Consider the following 21,751-nt stretch of genomic DNA (forward strand, 5'->3'; position numbering starts at 1 on the left):
TTTGGGTATACCGGATCTTCGTTTCAGTTTCCGGAAGTATAAAAAAAGTGATCGTGTACGGAACTGTAAACCGAAAATCACTCCAATTTCCTAAAAGCGGATGAACCGATTTTCACAGACAGGTCTTGTATTCGCATATCTGATACGACTTCTGGTTTCGGAATTATAGGGTAAAGTGTGTTGAAAATTTTATACCATTACTTAAAGGGGTTAAAGACTTAAAAAAAATATAATCCACATCAAAACTGCTTAAATCGGTAGTCATTATCCGTAGACGGCCAAACAAAGCTATTCCGGCTATTCCTTCAAGAATCGGAGAAAATTATTTTGAAGAATACCACAGTATTATATACGATAGAATGATTGATATGCGAAAGGCATCATTACACCACTAAGAGGATTAAAACAGGTTGTTTTTAATTAGCCGCAGCTTAAAGCTGTAATAACGGTTTATTTGAAATATAGTCTTCATTTTATGCCAATATGCTTACATATTTTGTTTCTCCTGTTTTCTCACGACTTTCCTGTGGAAAGCAGAGAGTCTTGGTCACCGAAATCCGTGACGAATTACTATTCTAACTAAGCTTTTATATGAAAATAAGAAACAGACTAATGCCTATAGTTTTAATACATTTCAATAGTTTAAACTAATCTTAAGTGAATTCAATGAATAGTAGCACAAATCCTGTACCACGTGAAAAAGTTGTGCTCCGAAAGCTCTCCTATTTCCCAAAAGTTGTTTGCGAATATATAAATTAAAATAAATCTAGCTAATTCACTGGTGACCTCGACGTGATGGTGACTTTGATTCAGAACATCTAACAATAACAATCAAGGTTTCAAATTAAGAAATCATTAGTTCCACTAGTTATAAATTCTACCACCTCAGAACTAATCGACTAGAATACAGATCTCATATCGAAAGCAATGTAAACCCTGAAATTGTTTTGAGCAATATCGATACAGCCATAAATAATTTAAATTATTACATTATTGAAGTTCCAAAAGCTTCCATTCACCTTCATCTACATCAATATTAACGTTCTTGTAATCCTACTATGCACGCAGAGAAATTGAGCATGTTTAAAATAACAAATCGATTAGTAGATTTTCGAACTTGATTTCTGTTTATTTCAAGCTAGATCATGATTGTTACAAACCAATTTCTCCCATCAACATTAAAAATAATCTCTGTTTAATTTGAATCAAAATTTTGGTATAACCAAACGAAAAGTATATTTGTTCCGGCTGAGTTTATTGTTGAAATGAACTAACTATTTATTACATGTCAACCAAAGTTGAGTTAATGTTATCAGCCATGTCCTTGTTGATTCAACTCAGCTATATCTTCAAAACAGGAGAAAAAATTGGTTCGATTTATATATGATTTTATTTGTGTTAAGATACAACTAACTTTACCGTTTAAATGAACCGTAATAGTTTTATTTCTTGTGAACCAGAGAATTTTTTTCCCGCGCGAATAAACCAGGGCATTCTTTCTCGCGGATAAAGTTTGTACGCGTTTCATAAGTAAAATTTTATCTGCTTATTCATTCTCGTTTAAGGTTTTCAACAATTCAAGTGTACATTCTCTTCACAAAAAACCGGACTGATGGAGCACCTAATCGTTGGATGTTATAAAAATCGAAAAACCTTGATTATGGTATGTGAACTCGTTCGCTGATCGACAAAACTCCTGAATATTTTGAAAAATTCATGATGAAAAAAAAATTGTTTTTCAGGAATTTTATAACAAATATAAATCGAAATAAAAGTTGTATCAAAAATTACCTTGTAAATTAGTTTGAAAGAAATCTTTTCATTCTTAAAAACGAACAAAAATGTATGATTTCAACAATCAAACACGTTAGTTAAAATAGCTAAATTTAAGGTAATTTATTTCAACTAAAAAGTTTGTTAATTTAAAGCGCAACATTTCTTAACTTTATCGAAAGTTCGTTCATTCATAATAAATGTTTCAAATTGAATTCACTGTGAAATTGTTTGTCAAAAAAATGACAAGAACGCACACGAGAAATATTTGTTGTTTTTATCAAAATGTCGCTTGAAACAAACTAACCCACTGAGTAAAATTGATTATCATGTTTTGTAGTTTCAAGCAGCAATGTTTTCTATATCAAACCAGATTTTCTTTTGTCACTATTTTAACAAAAAAAATCGTTGCGAGAAACCCGAATTTGGTTATATTTACAATTTTTTTCTCTGCGTGTGGAATAGTTGAGGACTTTCAAAAGAAAATTAAACATTCACTGAACAAACCAATCCATATTCTGAATCTTTCTAGGCTTACATACTGTTCCTCAGAAACCATTTTCAACTCCTCAAATCAAGGAACCCAAATACTCCCTGCAAACAGTGGTAAGATCAAAGCCGACAACTCTTCCAATTTTGTGAGTCCATCTATTGACATCTCTCAGAAATATGAGCATAACACAAGTATTGTCTCAATATGATATAACTGAGACGAATTGTGTTGAAACAAGGGCACTCATCAGCAAACTTAAAAACATAAAGAAAGTTTTATAATTTTATTAAAAAATTTTCCTATGTTACCTTGAGACTTAGCCAACAATTTTACAAGTGTGTTGAATACTTATTCCAAAACTTAATCAAAATCCAACAGAAGCATCCAAATTATCCTTATTTTTCAAAATGCGCATTCATTGTGCTGTTATCGATAACAACTAAGAAAGCTCTGATGTTTCCTGATTGATTTAAAACTACTATCCAAAATTTTTGTAATAACGCAGAGATAGTCAGAAGAGAAAGTAAACAAAGAGAAACTCTCATTGGTTTATGTGACCTGTCAATGGCTTTTAGGCCCTATTTGAAATGTTTACGTCATTTTCACTAATCAACACACACACACTTGCCATAGCTGCACTATCATTCAAAATAACTGTTTCGGCCAATTATTTTACTATAAGTTGTTTGACACATATTGCAATTAGACTTTTTCGAGAGCAATACTTGGACACCGCATCGTACTCCCAGTGATGCCAGCTCTCCTGCTATTCAAAATTACGATAACTAATTAGCAACAAATTGTTCATCCTATTTCCGTTATCATCAGCGAGAGTTTATCTTCATAACAATCGACTAAGTTTTGATGACTATTTGAGGAATTGAAGAACTGGGAACCCGTATTGAGTTGCTAAGTGACGGAATGAAATTCACCTTTTGCTCTACAACTCCTTAACCGGAAACCGGAATTAAGTTAAATTCAATAGTTGCCAATAGATTTGATTCGTTAACGAAAATAAATTCTTTATTCTCGATGACAGAACAGCAATTTCGATCTAATATTTGTGTATCGATATTCAACGAGAAAAACGGACAATTAAAATAAACGAAATACAGAAAAATTGCGAGAAGCATCCCTTCAGAGCATAAACTCACTCGGTGTTGGCCACACTGCAACACTGGGTTGCTTTTCCTCAAATCCAAATAGTTTTATGAATAAACCTTTCTGTTATTCTTATGTCCTTGTATTGTAATCATTCGACAGTTTTCCTAAATTGTGTATTTCCAAAATACACCTGCACCGGTTTTTTAACTTGTTCAGAGAAAAACCTATCAACATTACGAAAGGGCCGGACATACACAAACGAGGTCAAATCCGCCTCTTCTTTACAGCGTTCTCTCACACCCAGACTGCACAGCCAGCGTGAGTAAACAGCACCGAAATTGGTGTCACCCATTCACCAATATCTCGGACCGTGCCGAACCGACCCAATTTTTTCGCCCGCAGCCCGATATGGTACTTAAAATAGAATCCTCCTCGAAGAAACTTACCTCGATCGCTGGTATCCATCGCCGGGAAAAGGTTACGCAAAACCGCTGGCTTCGCTCCAACTGGAATAGCAATTTCGCCTCGCGCAATGGTCGGTTTCTACCAGCAACACAGAGCGGCAAGAAACAGGCCGAAAGAAAATGCAACCGAAACCTAACGGGAACTGGTCTCTTTTTATCAACAACACCAGCACCGTAGCAGCCAACTAGCACATTAACCAGGGAACGGCTACTATCACGCACGAAAACACTAAGCACTTGCTGAGAATAACAAGTCGAACTTACTAGTGTAGAATGTAAACAAATTCGATAAACCGATTAGTGAATAGGAGACAGTCGATCAATCACATCAATTTCGGAAATGCTGAAAACATCCAACCACTTCATTCACTAGGTCCGCTCACTATTCAAAATTGTGTTTTTGTATAACACTAGCATAACCAGCTACACTCGAAGTAGCAGCACTGAGCGAACTCGAACATGGCGGCGTCCGGATTTTATGCTCACGATACGGAATTTGACGTTCCCTGCCACACCGCAGATTACCACTGTCAAAAATTGCAGCACACAGAGCGTCGTCGAATGGGTCGATGAACTACTCTCGTTCGCTTGGTAAACTTTAATCACACTATTTTCAGCACAATCAACGCGAAATATGCACTTCAACACAAACAAACTATTGCACGAGACTTTAACTAGATAAGGAACAGAATTACTCAAACATTGGATAAATTTAAACAGCTATTTTTTAACATTTTTTCTCTAGTCAATCGACCATAATTTTACAGCACAACACAATCGAATGTTCTGTTATTTTTCCCGTGACGCGATCGACCAATGAATGGTTGCTTAGAGAGTGAAACACGAACTCCGACAGCGGCGCGTACAATGATGCCAATTTTCGTATTTTTTTAGATAAACTATTTTTCTGAGTACCGGACGAAGACCGGATTAGCCTTGGGATTAGCCGAAGTTGGTTCGTATGACTAGTAACAAATATAACCTAGAAAATGGAACAGTTTTGAACTTAGTTGAAAAGAATTGTATCTACTTTCACTTCATCGCTTAACCATCTATGAAAAAAAATTAATTTTGGAGTATTTCAATACTATTTTCAGTACTTCCAGAATCGGAAATCATTTTTGCGATTTTTTCCCAGAATTATCATTCAACAGAATAAATTCAAATATTTTGCATAATAAAAAGCATGACTCGAACAACATTTTGTAATTTTTTCGTGGAAAAATATTGAGAAATATGTCGGTGAAGAGGTATTTTTGAGAACACTTCTTAAAAATCATGATTTGCGGTGTCCACTGTATCTCAGCGCAGACTAATCAGAAGCAAAGACACCATATTAACAAGATAGCCAGCTCTCACATTTCCCGAACAAATCATTGGCAACATCCTTTTTTGCGAACATAGTGCCCTCAGGCGAGTCCTCATCGAATCTCGTACATAGAAGCAGGGGAGAGAAATGTCAAATTCGTGCGCGCCAAAATAGCAGCACTGCGCACCCATACAATTGACATGATATATTGAATGTGATGCCGTGCGATGGCGTTGCTGAACTGAAGATTGATTTCGCTCCAAGCTGACAGGGTCTGTCAGAAGTCAACATATGAACGCAGCATAGTTAGAGTAGAATTTTTTCTAGACCCCAACGTTTTCTGTTTGATTTTTTTTAATTTTTGGTGGTTGTTCAAAGTGAAAACTACGATTTTTCACAAAAAAATCCGCCAATTTGGAGCTGTTAAACCTCCCCAAAGTAACAAACAACGAAAAGGAAAACGTTGGGGTCTGTTTTTTTCTATGCAGAAATTGTGTGCAAAATTTGAAAAAAATGGTGCAGTAGTTTTTGAATGACGATGGACACGGACTTTTTTTTTTTTTTTTTGTTTGTGTTGTTTCCTGCTTTCGAGAATAACGCATTTAAAGTTTTTTGTGTACAAAATCAATGGAAACAATTTATTACTCCCGGGAGCCCGTAGGATCTAACATTTTCAAAAAAATCATACTTTGTCTTTAATAATTTATTATAATGTAACATTTCAAGAATCTTTTGTCAAGTTTTGAAGTCAATCGAAGTAGAAATCTTGGGCCTGTGCGCCGAGCTCTTGCTTCTTCGTAGAATGAGATAGCCATAGATAAAGGTCCATAACTTTCGGAGTTTCGTTCCAATAGGCTTGAAAATTTCACAGAAAATTCTTCAAATGTTGTACTATAAGAAAATATAAAGAAAATAATAAATGATTTTTCAAAAATGTTCACATCACTGAGAAATTTAAGTGAGTGCGTTGATCCTCACCACTTTCGGTGCTTCTGGAACATGAGATGGGGGACCAGTTCTGCCGAATTAAGTTTATATCAGACCCTGTCAGCTTGGAGCGAAATCAATCTTCAACACAGCAACGGCATCACATTGAACATATCATGTCAATTGTATGGAGGCCCAGTGCTGCTATTTTGGTGCGCATGTATTTGGCATTTCTCTCCCCTATACTTCTTTGTACGAGATCCGATATGGATCCGCCTGAGGGTGCCATGCTCGCAAAAAGCATGTTACCAATGATTTGTTCGATAAAAGTGAGAGCTCGAGAGCGTTGTTCATCTAGACTATTTTTGTTTGTGTTGGTAATTAAGTGGCGGCAGACCAGAAGCAAGTAAATATTGTAACAAAACGGGTTTGATTTTGTATTGCGTTGGAGGATGAGAAGTAGGTAAAATTCTGTATATAGTTTTGGCAATATGTATTAAATCTGTATCCTGCATGAAATTCGCATGGAGGTATACAAATCAATACATTACAGGTAATTCTGTATGAATGGCAACTCGGTTGGTAAATGAAAAAAATAAACACAGTCTACCCAACTAACCAAAAGTTCGGATAAAAGGGACTGATTTGGCTTAAGCAGCTCTCAAAGTTAATCAATAGCATTCTAAGCAGCCCATTTTTTAAGTAATTATCCACACTTGAAAGTTCGCGCGACGCAGCGGAACGAACTTCTAAGCTGCTTCTAGAATACATTGTTCAGCTTCTATGCAGCGAAAAAGTTCACGCGGAACTTGTTCTGTACTTTCAAGTTGCTAAAAGTACCACGTGCACTCTTAAGCAGCGAGAAAGTTCACGCGGAACTTGTTCTGTACTTCGAACTGTCAAAAATTGCCACGTGTTTTCTTAAGCAGCTAGAAAGTTCACGCGGAACTTGATCTGTACTTTCAAGTTCTCAAAAGTTCCGCGTGTACTTTTAAGCAGCAAGAAAGTGGATTTTTTAAGTAATTGCGGAACTTCTGGTTGCTTGGGTAGATGACAGACATGATGTTTTTGATAAGGTAACGTGGCGCCATCATGACATATGCGAGTACTGTCCCAACTAAAGGAATATTCGAAATGACCGGCCTCCTGTCACGACGCCATCTTGATGAGATCAAAATAGGAACTTCAAAATCAGCTGATTGAAACGTAAACAAACAATCAGTAATGCAATTGTTTTACGGCTTACCTCGTTTAGTGCACGAAAATTAGTGAATTTTGAGTTGACTATCTCACAATAACTTGTCGGTTGAGTTAAAATACAGCAGACACAAATCAAATCAAACAGTTCTAGATTTGAACTAAACTGAGGACATTTACCTTCGATTTGCGAGCAAGAAATCCTAATAGTTCTTTAGAAAACTTTTAGAGCCATTAGAACAGATGATTTTGTGTGATGCTGTCCACCGTTGTCTTCTTTTCGTTGTTTTTTCACCAATGCAAATGACTGACAGCTGTGACGTAATTGCTCTTGTCGGAAGCGAAACTAGCTTTGCAAATGACACACAATACATCTGCTCGCAGTGGCGATAGAATCCAAACTGATCCAATTTTTGTTAAGAGGTTTCTTTTTACGTGATTTCGTTTGTAGCTTTTTCACGAATGGGCGGTCCTAACGGCTATAAAAATAGCAGCATATAGAATTTTAATTTCGATTATTTCGATCAAAAACTTATCACTCTCTCAGAGGGTAAATTTTGAAAAGGCATCCCATAGTAAAGTAAGTCGTATTCACGATAAAAGATATAAATTGGTAACAACATGTGAAAAGGGCGTATAGAACGACAGGCGAAAATTTTAAAAAAAATGTCCATGAATATAATTAAGCCGAACCGAAAGATCTAAGAGCAACTAATAAACGATTATTTTAAGACCATAAAGATCAAGATGATAAGGGTTCAGTGATATATTTTGCAAAATACGCACTCAAATAAGTTTAATTAATGTCTTGAATCTTAGTAGATAATGTACAAAAAATAATTTAATGGCCATCTAGTAAATGTATTCGTTATTGAACTTGTATATCACACATCAGTCTACAAGAAGTCTAAAAACTGACCTCCGAACTAGTAGCTTCTTACTACGATGAATTCTTACCAGCGATTAAATTATACGAGAAAACGTGTTCAAAGTCTATTCATTATACAATAGAATAAATTTTTCGTTGGTTGACTACAGAATATGCGGATATTCAATTCTCATTAGCCTTTGTTTTATACGACGGTTTACGATTAACCTCTAAGCATAGCCAGCTGCGCGAACTTCGTTCCAGATTTTTACCAGTTCCTCCGGGTCATCATAGCCGTGCGAAGCCAGTACGTATTTGTAGCTCTGTGGTCCCAAAAAGGGAGCTTTGTGGAAGTAGAATTCCTCCGAATGCAGTGGCTCGATTCCGGCCTTCAAGGAGACGATTCCCAAATAAATGTCGTCGAATCTTGAATGATTATTTCAAGAATTATTAGTTAAATAAACAACGATGAGAAGCAAAAAATATCAACTTACCTGAAATGCTTAGTGTACATGCTAACGTAGTACATCTCGAAGAGAGCCTCGTGGGACAGCAGAAAGGCTCCTGCCGTCACATAGGTAGGCCACATATCCCACGGATACTCCTGCAGAGATATGTACCACTTGCTGCTTCGATGTCGGTGAGGTGCAGATCGGAACACGAATCCCGAAAACAGCTTCACATCGCTCGGTAACTCCATGTCCATGTTCAGAATCTGCCGCTTGGATCGTACGTTCAACGAACTTACGGATGAGTTATCCAGCTGTTGAGAGCTGTTGCTGTTCGTTGTTTGACTCAGTCTTCGAGCCAGTTTGCGTAATGCTTCGTCGGTTTCTTCCAAATATTCCGGATAGTTTACCGGATTGCGAACATATTTTAGTAAGTTCTTTGAAGAAATGTAAAAATCATCATCGGCAAACATGTAAAATTTTGCACGTGGGCAGTAGCTCACCGCCCACCGGAAGCCCATCATAGTTTTGATTGTGTTGTTGAAGTACGCGTCAACAAAATCTCCCTGGACAATATCGCGATAGTTGGCATACTCGAGATCAATCAAAGATTGTAGCCTTCTGTCCGGTTCTGCTGGGCGCCCCAGCACAAATATGGTTCTTATTTTTACATCCGAAAAACGCTTTTCCCAGCCCCAACTTTTCCGAATCGCCACCCGTCTGTCAAAATTCTCAATAGCGGACTTCACTATCAGCACCAGTCGAGGGGCTATAAGCCTATCGTCTTCCTTGCACTTGTGCTGGCAATCCGTTATGTAGGAAAAGTTATATACGTTAATTGGATCTACCGCTGGTCGTTGTCCATGTCGCAATTGGTACACATTAGAGAGGATGTCCCCTTCCATGGGGTAACTGAAAGTTCGCTCAAAGTCCGCTTCGAACATGTGTGTGAAAGCTCCAAAGTAGTCCAAGAGTAGGACGGTTATTGCCACCGAGACGATGTACTTTAGCTTGAATTTTATACAAATGCGGGGCAGCATCTTGTATTTGGTTTTGGTTCTAGTGACAATCAGTAATAGTGTGAAACATAAATTAAATATTTAATAAGAACATTTACCTGGACTAGAATTTGACGACAAAGTGTTTACTCGACTTTCCGACTTACATAATTAATTAATTTAATTAGGAGAGTACAATTTTATCTATTGAGAAAATCTATACTATTAATCCATTGGTAAACCATAAATCCAACGAAAATGGTGTATAAACACTTTATTGTAAAATCGATTCAATTATTTTGTTAATTATTCAGTTCACAGCAGAAATCACAGAACTACTCCTGAAATTCCTGTACACAAATTTGACATTCTGCAGTTTACAGCATTCGCTTTTCTTCTATACTTCGCTTGTGGCAGATAAGAGTGAACTCCGACAATTTGTGACTTGTACTAAAAACTTATTACAATCGAACACTCCCAGTAAATTTGAACATCATACGGATAGTGCACGAAAACTTATAACTGCGCTTCGAACAAGATTAACGATTACATTTGCTAGAGCAAAGAATGAAGCGATACCAAGTCTCGGTTGATTTTTCATTAACGCGTATAAGCAAGTGACAGTTTCTTTTTAATCACTTTCTCTTTCAATTATTGTGATGTGATTAAAAAGATTTTCTTGGAGTTCACAGTTCAGTTTGAAAGTCTAAAGTTTCGGGCATCATTCTATGCAAAAAGTTGAGTGATAAACGTGGAAACCACTTGATAATTAATAGAAGAGAAAGAAAACAAAGAGAAACTGTCACTTGCATCGACATTAGTTAGCTTTAGGGGTTACCTGTTAGACATAAACATTAGTATGATATTTATCGCAATGCCATTACATCTTTAAAGTTTACTCCAAACTTTCGATTCTTCATGAATGGCTTAGTGCCATGCTAACCTAGTGTTTTGACTAACATTTTTCCGAAATACGAAATATGTACGAGGTCTGTTCAAAAAGTACCCGGAATTCTCATTTTTCGAAAAAAAAATATTTATTTATTCGTCTACATCTATATGGTCCCATTCAAAGTAATCCCCCCTAGATATAATACACTTATGCCATACACCCCTGATAGTCACTTTTTGTAATGCTTTGTAGCACTCTCAGCGATTCTGCCTTTATCTCTTCAATCGATGAAAAACGCTGTCCTTTCATGGGTCTCTTCAACTTTGGGAACAGGAAAAAATCACACGGAGCGATATCTGGTGAATAAGGAGGTTGAGGCATGATTAAAGTGTTGTTTTTAGCCAAAAAATCACAAATAAGCAAGATCAAAATTCAGCAGTTTTGGAACGAATTTTGCTGCCACTCGTTTCTGTTATATACTGTTATATAACTTAACGAAAAAATAGAATTAAACATCAAAAGTTCTGGCAACACGGAACGATCAAAAAACGTTCACAAAATAAAGTTGCTCGACCAAGATCGAGTCAGTTCTTACAAGACTACTAAACTGTTTAGATCAACAAAGTTATCACAGTGCCCTTTCTCAAAGTGTTCTTTCCATTTGTGATTTCCACTTAGTGATATTTCCACTTTGACCTTTTTATCCTAAGGTGAGTAGTATATAAAAGTTTCATGCCCAAAACATTTGAAAAAATATGATGGCATGAGCCAACTGATATGCCAACTTCATCAGCAACTTCTCTAATAGTGATTCGGCGATCATCCATAATCATTTTTTCCACTTTTCCCACATTTTCATCGATTATTGACGTGCTGGGTCGACCGGAGCGTTCGTCGTTTTCAACGTCTTCGCGGCCATCTTGGAAACGCTTATACCACTCGTAAACACTTGTTTTTTTCATAGCAGACTCACCGTAGGCTCTCTGTTACATTTCGCACACTTGGTTACACTTCATTTCATTTTTCACGCAAAATTTAATACAAATTCTTTGACTCTTCAATTCTTCCATTGTTTAAACTAACAAAAATCGCCGAGCTCAAAAAAACACGTCACACAAGACAGAATGTAAACAATGAATACAGCTGAATATTTCACCATACATTAGGGACATATGTATCAACACAATAAAAAAAAATTTTGACCACCGGACTCTCCAGACGCGCGCAATTAAAAAATTCCGGTAACTTTTTGAACAGACCTCGTATATTTGAGAACATAAGCAACCGTGTTTATGTGCAAGTACAGGACAAGTCAACTATAATTAGCCCCCGGTGAAAGATCTGATTCTATAACATTTCCTCGAAAACTATTCTCCAAAACATAAAAAATCGAAGCTTTTTCCCTGGAAAATAATGACCCAGAAAGTAATAATCTTCAGAAATACAAACTCTAGAAAGTTCTAAAATCCAGAAAACAATTCCCAGAATGTACCAAAGGTGTTGAAATTTGAATCCATATCACATTATTTTTGAATCTAATATACATTGCCACACTAAATTTGATTCAAAAAAAAATTTTTTGATTCAAATTTTAATTCAAACATAATTTTATTTGATTCAAACAATTGTTTGAAGTTGGCTTAAATTCTCAATATATTAGAATCTAATGTGTTCTATTTCTCTGTATGAAGTAATAAAAATGTTTTTACCAATAACTCCAATTAATTATAATAATTTATTAAATATGTATCAAATCCGGAACGATAGAATTGTTGATAATTGACCGAATGACAGGTAAAAATATTCCATCTAGCTAATTCCGGTTGTATTCCATAATATATCAAAATGTTGGTTACGATCAAACTTGCATGAGCCTACACTGAGCAAAATACCACAGTAACCGTAGCCTGTTTTCCATTGTCATTTCAACTATACGCTTAAATAGTAGCAACAATCATGATATATGACTATTCACCATCTGTATTGTATAAATTACTAGACAACAAAGACTACGACTTGACTAAACTATTTGTATGTATGACTTTTCTGGCATGGTCTTCCTGACAATGGTAGTCATCTCAAATATAAGAACAAATAGTTAAAATCACAATTTCTAGTAAGGTGAAATTGCTCTCGAGCCTTGATATATATGAGGAGCTAAATAGTTATCGCTACCATGTAAATATGTACACAGTATAATAATGTTACCATAAATAGATACATGGTTTAAATGAAATTATGAAGTTTGAAAACACTATTCATGTAGTCCATATCAACAGAATTTATGTAGTAAGCACATTATCGTATAGTGTTTTTTAACCGACGATGTTTTTCATTTGTGCTGACTATACAAATTGTCAATAAACGGATATAAAAGGTGATTTTTTTGAGGTTAGGATTTTCATGCATTAGTATTTGCTCAGATTTTTTGAGGTTATGATTTTCATGCATTATTATTTGCTCAGTATGCTCTGACATTTCATCATGAATAGACTTACTAACGAGCAACGCTTGCAAATCATTGAATGGGCCCTAGAAAAGTTGGCAGAAAATCCGCTTTTTTATCGACAAATTTTGTTCAGCGATGAGGCTCATTTCTGGTTGAATGGCTACGTAAATAAGCAAAATTGCCGCATTTGGAGTGAAGAGCAACCAGAAGCCGTTCAAGAACTGCCCATGCATCCCGAAAAATGCACTGTTTGGTGTGGTTTGTACGCTGGTGGAATCATTGGACCGTATTTTTTCAAAGATGCTGTTGGACGCAACGTTACAGTGAATGGCGATCGCTATCGTTCGATGCTAACAAACTTTTTGTTGCCAAAAATGGAAGAACTGAACTTGGTTGACATGTGGTTTCAACAAGATGGCGCTACATGCCACACAGCTCGCGATTCTATGGCCATTTTGAGGGAAAACTTCGGAGAACAATTCATCTCAAGAAATGGACCGGTAAGTTGGCCACCAAGATCATGCGATTTGACGCCTTTAGACTATTTTTTGTGGGGCTACGTCAAGTCTAAAGTCTACAGAAATAAGCCAGTAACTATTCCAGCTTTGGAAGACAACATTTCCGAAGAAATTCGGGCTATTCCGGCCGAAATGCTCGAAAAAGTTGCCCAAAATTGGACTTTCCGAATGGACCACCTAAGACGCAGCCGCGGTCAACATTTAAATGAAATTATCTTCAAAAAGTAAATGTCATGTACCAATCTAACGTTTAAAACAAAAGAACCGATGAGATTTTGCAAATTTTATGCGTTTTATTGTTTAAAAAAGTTCTCAAGCTCTTAAAAAATCACCCTGTACTTTGTTATTGTCACATAAAGTTACAATACAGCAGACAATTTCGTAACACATCAGTGATTGATTTGAAGAAAAAAAAGTATATTGTGACATATATTGTGCAATTTGGAAGGACTTGCAGGTGAGTAAATTTTGTAGCCTTACTAGTTTCCGTCGTTGAAATTAAATTTTTCAACAATTTTGCCGGTAATGGCTGTTTTCTAGTGAAATCGACGTCCTGTATAATTTTTATTATTCGTTATCAGTCGCTGTAGAAACAACATCAAGCGATTGATTAAAAACGACGAACATCATCCGATTTCCGGATTCAAATCGCTCGAATCCGAAGGAAAAAATAACAATATATGGCAGGTGGGTATTGAGGTTTGTTTCTGGACTTGGCTATTAATTTCTTCCATTTCTTCTTCAGGAAAAACTTCACCGAACAGAGCCTGGGATCAACAGTTGCAACCAAGCAATGCTGCTCCGTGTCTACGTTGATAATCAATATTTCACCAGGCACATCATCATAATAAAATTGTAATAATTGCAAAAATAAAATAGAATTCAATGAAACTATTTTGTTGTTCTTGTTCTAGAATTCAAATTCATAAAACTTTTTAACATTAGCTCATGTTTTGCTGATCTTCAGCATTGTTGAATCAACCACTGCCTTTAGTTTCGAAATAACTAGAAGTGAAATGTCAAAAATATCATGGCTCTGGTTATAGCGAAAACCACAATGTAAATAAAGATTCGGTCATGGTTAGCCTAACCATCTCAATCGTATTAGTTATACATACAATATACTGTTCAATATTACTATTCTAGAGCCGATACAATTTATAGTAAACATGAACTTGACTATTGTTGAAATCATCTGATTTGATAGTCGGCTGAAAACCACTATACTCGCATGGTCAGGTTGGCCCTCTATATAGTAACTGTTACCATAATATTTTTCTGAGTGTACTAGGTACAATCTATTTGATACGCCCTTTTCTTTTAAAGTTTGATTATTTTTCACCTCTCGCATGTCGGAGTTTGAGTGTTGTATCATTTCTCGTCTTATCGTATTTCTGCCACCCGCATTCATTGTTCTGTTCTTTATTGTGTTCTGTTGAATAAGCAAAGTTAGCAGGAGGAGAGGATTGGTCTTGAAAATTTATTTCCATGATACCAAAATATTGATCGAAATAATAGTGAATGAGCAAGCGGATAGTGCGCAGCTGAAATGCCTAACCGAAGCGCACAGGAGGAATATCCAACTTGGGTAAGTGCTGTCCTCCATGGCGTTCACTTTCACTGAACAATAATGTTCTAAACAAAAACTGATGATTCATCGTGGAATGTTGATAGGGAACCTACAAAAAGGCACATTTTTTTATTTCTATCTTCGTTATTTTTGCAGATTGGGTTCGTGTTCGTCTTCAATCTCATTGTTGGAACGGGAGCGCTGACACTTCCGTCGGCCTTCAGTCACGCGGGATGGCTACTGGGAACAATCGTGATTGTGGTGCTTGCTTTTGTAAGCTATGTAACGGTAACATTCGTAATCGAAACGATGGCCTGTGCCAATGCAATACTGAACTGGAGGCGACTGCATTTTATCAAGCGTGATCGCGTTATCGAACAGGACGAGGATAGCAACGTGGAGACAATAAGGGAACCATTGTTAGTGCGAGAATCCAGCACGCTAGACGATCAGCTGACGGAGGCCGGTATCGAACAAACCCCACTCAATATCATGTACTGCCGGAACCAGTATTACAGTTTGTCCACAAAAATCGAAATGGGAGAAATGGCGAATCTATTTTTCGGTCGCATTGGCAACTATTTGTTCTACTTCTGCCTGGCAGTGTATCTGTATGGGGATTTGAGCATCTACTCGGCCGCAGTCGCAAAAAGTTTGCGGGACGTTATTTGGTATGGATTGTTGGAACGTTTCGGGATAATATGTTAACTAAAATGTTACTGTTTCAGTGCACACAATCACTCGGCAAACGCGACTGACAGTGACGATATTACCAACCGCTGCTGGGAAAACAGCGTGCTCTCTCGATTCGACGTCTACCGTCTGTGTTTGGTTGTTTTTCTTGGGATTTTGGGACCGTTTGTTTTCTTCAACGTGCAGAAAACCAAATACCTACAGCTGGTGACGGTTTTGTTTCGTTGGTTGGCTTTTTCGGTTATGATCAGCATAGCAATTCATCGGTTATTCGCAGAGCAACCGGATCCGCCAATTGTTCCTAAGCGTGCTGACATCAACGGGATTCCGTATCTATTTGGCACGTGTATTTATTCATTTATGTGTCATCACTCGCTGCCAAGTCTACTGACACCGATCGAGAACAAAAGAAGAGTCAAGTCTCTGATTTCCTTAGACTATTTGTTGATATGCGCGTTCTACTTGTCTTTAGCTCTGACTGGGATATTTGCTTTTAATGAAATTAAAGACTTGTACACGTTGAACTTTGTCCCGAACTCCAATCAGGACAGCGGCTTCCTGAAGGCAATCGAATATTTCCTAGCCCTGTTTCCGGTGTTCACCCTTTCGACGAGCTTCCCGATTATCGCTATAACACTGCGTAGTAATCTGCAGACACTGTTCCTCGATACGACTCAGTTGGATTCGTATAATTTCTTCCTGCGTCGAGTGTTTTTCCCACTGCTAGCGATTCTGCCGTCGATCACGGTGTGTTTCTTTACCGAGAGCGTTATTTCGCTGGTTGGATTCACCGGATGCTACGCTGGTACGGGCATACAGTATTTGATTCCGGTCTTCCTAGTGCTCTACGCTAGGCGGACATGCGAGAGCATAATCGGTCGTGGAATTATCAACGATTTCCACAGTCCGTTCAGGGGAAACCTGTGGTTAGTACTGATATTGAGCTGGGCCAGTGCCTGTCTGGTTCTCGTGACAATCGATCTCATGAAATAGATGTAAGTAGGTATTTTTTGCCGCAACATAGCGTTTTCTAATTATTGCTTCCAATAGGCAAACGCACACAATAGTATGGTACTTTACAGTGAGGAAATCAACCTACAACACGTACGAGACTGAACATTGGAGGAACCGATTGTTAAATTTTATTTCTCCAAACATTAATTTTAGAATCCGGAAGAAAACGCGCAAGTGGATTGTCACTGACGGGTAATCCGTTTTAGTTGAAGTGGTGACAATCAAATCTCGTGTTTTTTCCTTCTCGATGTCCACCAGAAAAGTTCGACTGTTCTTCCCACAATACTGCAGCCTCCCGAGAAAAAGAAATTGAAGAGTAAAATAGTGCGGCAGTTTCGAATGACTATCAATCGACTAACAGAAAGAGAACTATTTTAAAACTATTTACTACGAGTAGACAAACCTTAAATGTTATCGAATAGCAACCGTAGAAATGAGTGTCGTTTCCTATCGGCTTGTTTCAGCGACGCATACAAATGTGTATATACTAGAAATAAAACTACTAATCTGAAACCCGCATGAGTTTTATTATCCCCTTACTTACTTTGCTTTAATGATGACCATGACTCTGATTCGTCAAATTAATTTAGGTTTTCCGTTGAGTATCACGTAAGTCATTCTCCTATTCTGCATTCGTGCTAAATGTCCAACTTATTTTAAACCACCATTGCAACCGACTGCCAATGTCATCGTGTTCATGTACTTCGTAATCGGTATAGTGAAATTCGGATCATCTAAACCAGCTATGAACTACAAACTGAAACAGTTTGAAGCTCAGTTTAATGTTAAATTGAAAACAAAATGGACAAAAAAAACAATTTTTCATGAGTTTACCTTCACCCGCACTACCGAAACTACCCATGGAACATCAATCATTGTAACCAGTGTTGGTGATTGCCGAAAATTTGACAGAAGCTGCTATATTGCTATCTATATTGTATACAACATTTTCAATCCGGTAGAAGATGCTACAAGAACTCGAGTCTCTCAATGCATGAACCGCGAGAGAATTTTTCTACATTTCTTCGCTCCACTTCATACTCTGAATATTTCACGGCCCATGAAAAAATATACAATCTGATAATGATCGTTGCTGTGTGGAATTTCCCAAGAGAGGATCGCAAGTTCACAATTTTTGCAGAAAATCGAATCGATGGTTCAACTTGATGTTTCTCATACTAGGTTGCAATATTTCAAAACCCTTGTGTGGAGCATTCACATACATTTTCATAGACACAACTTATACAAAGGTTATATGCACATAGTTAGAATAAGCGGCAATAGTAAAATGATTCTATCGCAATTATCCACTGCCCATACAGAATCGGATCGCGAAACGAGAATAAGCGACCGTTTGTTGCTTCAGAGAGGATCCCCACAACAGCGTGCTAACCTTTGATTCTCAGAAATGTCATCGAGAGAAATTCGCTCTCGCTCTGGTGTCTATTCTATGTTAAATGAGCCATGCCGGGTGTTTGTTGTTGCGATGATATTAGTCTCTCTTTGATGGCACTGATTCAATCGTGTGAAGAGTGAGCGTTCTTTGATACGATAAAAGCCATCCTTGATTGTAACCCATGAGTTAGTAGACAAAATTTGACAGCTCTATGATTTGAAGTCTAACCAAATACAAATAATTTGTATTTGCTCTAACTGTGATGGCAAAAACAGTGAAGCAATTCCGTTCAGAAGTATGCGCGTTCAAAGAACGGCACCCCACCGCGCCGAAAATTCGCTTTCTGGATTCGAATTTCGAACTTAAAATACAGAATTACATTATTTCTTATTTTTTCAGTCATGGACCGCGCGGGTCTCTTCTGTATACAGGAGGCGTTTCCATTCAACTCGATTCATGGCTGCTCGCCGGCAGCCTCGGTGGCTGCGAAGGAACCGCAGCTCGTCCTTAGCTTGATCAATCCATTTTGCCGTTGCGCGTCTCTTCTTCCTATACCGGTCGGATCATTTTAACTGGGTTGTTCTCCGACATTCTTGCAACATGCTCCGCCCATCGTAAACGCCCGACCATGGCCGTTTGGGCGGGGTTGGTCCTCTCAGCAACTGGTGCAGTTCATGGTTCTTTCGCCTTCTCCGTGTACCGGCTTCCATCCGCACTCCACCATAGATGGTTTGCAACACCTTCCGTTCAAAAACATCCAGTACAGGATGATCTAACACGAGCATTGTCCAGGACTCGTTCCCGTAGAGGAAAACCGGTCCAATCAGAGTTTAGAAGATAGTTAACTTCGTACGACGGCGAATTCTTCACAACCGAAGCGTCCGTAAGCACGATTTCCTGACAAGACGCGTCTCTGATGTCGTTTTCGTTTTTAAATTGCACTACACTGGTGTAGCGAAAGCTGCACTGAAACCGTTCGTTTTTACCAATTGCACCACACCAGTGCTACACTTTTTCTGCACCGATACCACTGGTGTAGCACTCATCAAAAGTTTGGTGTAGCTCTGTGCAATGGAATCGTTTATTGTAGTCAATGGTTACTGTTTATGTTTTCGTCATTTTTGTTCGTTTATTCATGCCTCAGTGTAGCACTGCACCGGTGTAGTGCAAATTAAAAACGAAAACGCCATGAATTTCTCTGCTAGTGTCATTATCGGCAGTCGCTAGTGAGCCCAAGTACACGAACTCGTCAACCATTCCGATTTCATCACCACCAATATGAACTCGTAATGGGTGGTTGACATTATCTTCTATCGAGCCCCTGCCTTTCACGAATTTTGTCTTTGACACATTGATGTCAAATCCCATGTACGTTAGTGTCAACATCATCAGCGAAAGTAGCAGCTGGACTGACTTTCTGAAATCGTGTCACTCGTGTCTATCCCCGCTCTTCTTTTTACATCCCCTAAAGCAATGTTGAATAGCAGATACTAAAGGCCTTGCCGTAACCCTCTGCGAGTTCCGAAGGGTCTCGAGTTTATCCTCGATACTCGAACAATGCACATCACTCGATTCATCGTTGCCTTGACCAACCGTATCAGTTTGTCCGGGAATACGTAGTCGTGCGTAATTTCCCATAGCTGATTTCGATCGATTGTGTCGATCTTGTTAACGATCCAGTGCAGTGCTTTCACTAGTGCATTACCACCGTGTTCTAGTAGCTCTCTTGGTAGTTGATCAACGCCAGCGGCCTTATTATTTGGAGGTTTCTTCCTGGAAGTTTGGGGATGGTCACTCTCGTTTTCCGCCAAATCATCGTTGAAGTGCTTGTCGAAATACTGCCGCCATCTCTCGGTCACCTCACAGTTCTTCGGGAGAAGATTCCCGTTGGTGTCCTTACACATATCAGCCTGTGGCACATGGATTTTGCTCGAACGGTTCACCTTCTCGTAGAACTTTCTTGTGTCATTAGAACGGAACAGCTGTTCCATCGCTCCAGGTAGATTTGTGGATGCCTTTCGAGGGAAGAAAGTGCTTCTGACTACCATTCCTCGGGAGGGCGCAAAGTTAACACATCGTTGGCCGTTGTTATTTGATGCGGCATGCAGGCTGTTCGGCTTGATTATCGGTCGGTACATTGCCTACCTTCCTACTTGGGCATTCATGTCACCGATGACCATTTTTACGTCTCTACGTGGGCAGCCGTCATAGGCTTGTTCCAGCTGCACGTATAACGCTTCTTTCTCGTCATCGGGTCTCCCTTCGTGTGGGCAGTGCACGATAATGATGCTGTAATTGAAAAAACCTTTAATTCTCAACTTACACATCCTAACGTTGATCGGCTGCCACTCAATCACTCGCTGACGCATCTTGCCCAGCACTATAAAGCCAGTTTCCAGCTCGTTCGTTGTACCACAGCTTTGATAAAAGGTAGCCGCTCGATGTCCGCTTTTCCATACCTTCTGTCCCATCCAACAAAGCTCCTGCAGCGCTACGGCGTCGAAGCTGCGAGGATTTGGTTCGTCGTATATTATCCTGTCGCAGCCTGCGAAACCTAGCGACTTGCAGTTCCATGTTCCAAGTTTCCAATCGTAATCCTTATTTCGTCGTGGGTCTATGCCGATTGTTCCGAGTCGTATTATCTCCTGTATTATTTGTAATAAATATTTAAGGGCGGCTTATTAGGCCTACGCCAACCCCCTGTCTCGCCGGAGGATCATCGTACTTGCTCTGTTTAATGTCCCAACTAGCACTAGGACGATCCCGTTGGTGGGGTTGCCACCTTGGATTTAGCTGGATGGGATGCAGCATTTCATACTCAGCCGCTGGATACCAGAACAGACGCTGTTTGAAGCCGCTCCTAACATGGAGTACAGACGCTCCGACATCCTCTAAAGAGGACCGCCTTCCCTGTCAGCATACTACCAAGGTCCCACAGGGTTTGGTTACCCGATCTTTCATATGGTTGCTCGTACCCACGCCGGCACCGCAGGGAGGTAGGGATAGAAGTTACTGGACAAGAGGCTAAGAGCCACACTGGGGCCTGAATTATGCATTGTCCAGTCGTTTACCAACCAACCATTTTAATAAACCAATATTTAGTCATACCAACTGTGACAGCACAAATATCCCGAATTGTTCGCTCCGATATGAGAGATACATCGTGAGCACTATTTGCAAGTATGCATGCTCGAGGCATTTCACGTGGATTAGTCATGCCGTTCTTGTTGAAGGCGTAGCGTAGCGACTCACGTTTGATGTCTTCAATTGACTTTATTCGGGGAAAAAGTTTGCAAGCTTTTCAATTTAATCATATCACCTACAGCATCATTCCTGTAAGAGTTCAGTTTACGTATCGCATCACTAGTGTAATTCATTTCCCGCTCATGCCACCAAACACTGATTTATTTATTTTTTGTTAGTCTCTTTCGCTGCTTTTGAGGTAGACTATATAGTAGCCTAAAAGATATTACACAAGCAAGTTGTGCTACTTGGGAAGGAACGTGCCACTTGAATAATTTCTTTTTAATTTTAAAATAAGAGTTGTTTCTTATCGGCTTGCTTCAATAACGCATACAAACAGATGTGTACTTTACAAAGTGCTGGAATAAATAAAACTACCAATCTAAAAAACCGG

The 21,751-nt window shown here is 38.6% G+C and overlaps 3 protein-coding genes and 1 long non-coding RNA gene across 5 annotated transcripts in view; 2 read left to right on the forward strand and 2 right to left on the reverse strand.

Annotated features, from left to right (window-relative positions):
* Positions 1-4,643, reverse strand: part of LOC131432620 (protein ultraspiracle homolog) — a 134,391-nt gene extending 129,748 nt beyond the window's left edge. Inside the window, exon 1 of the mRNA XM_058599004.1 lies at positions 3,817-4,643. Within this exon, the coding sequence (XP_058454987.1) occupies positions 3,817-3,835 (19 nt within the window). The 5' untranslated portion in view covers positions 3,836-4,643. The remainder of the gene's footprint in view (positions 1-3,816) is intronic.
* Positions 4,644-8,058: 3,415 nt separating this feature from the next.
* Positions 8,059-9,969, reverse strand: LOC131431208 (beta-1,3-galactosyltransferase brn). Its single transcript, XM_058596790.1, has 3 exons — positions 9,702-9,969; positions 8,630-9,643; positions 8,059-8,561 (listed from the first exon to the last, which is right to left on the reverse strand). The coding sequence occupies exons 2-3, from the start codon at positions 9,622-9,624 to the stop codon at positions 8,366-8,368; spliced, it is 1,191 nt and encodes a 396-aa protein (XP_058452773.1). The 5' UTR covers positions 9,625-9,643; positions 9,702-9,969; the 3' UTR covers positions 8,059-8,365.
* A 3,810-nt stretch (positions 9,970-13,779) lies between these two features.
* Positions 13,780-14,522, forward strand: LOC131426968 (uncharacterized). Of its 2 annotated transcripts, none has more exons than XR_009229225.1 (3): positions 13,780-13,898; positions 14,023-14,128; positions 14,187-14,522. It is a non-coding gene; the product is annotated as an uncharacterized LOC131426968 (long non-coding RNA). The 2 variants fall into 2 exon arrangements; XR_009229224.1 differs by having other exon boundaries at positions 13,786-13,898; positions 13,982-14,128.
* Positions 14,523-14,788: 266 nt separating this feature from the next.
* Positions 14,789-17,231, forward strand: LOC131430929 (transmembrane protein 104 homolog). Its single transcript, XM_058596219.1, has 4 exons — positions 14,789-15,029; positions 15,168-15,682; positions 15,740-16,699; positions 16,755-17,231. Exons 1-3 carry the CDS (start codon positions 14,991-14,993, stop codon positions 16,695-16,697), a joined length of 1,512 nt encoding a protein of 503 aa, XP_058452202.1. The 5' UTR covers positions 14,789-14,990; the 3' UTR covers positions 16,698-16,699; positions 16,755-17,231.
* Positions 17,232-21,751: the final 4,520 nt, after the last annotated feature.

The sequence above is a fragment of the Malaya genurostris genome, chromosome 2 (assembly GCF_030247185.1).
Source record: "Malaya genurostris strain Urasoe2022 chromosome 2, Malgen_1.1, whole genome shotgun sequence".
In the NCBI taxonomy this organism is placed as follows: Eukaryota; Metazoa; Arthropoda; class Insecta; order Diptera; family Culicidae; genus Malaya; species Malaya genurostris.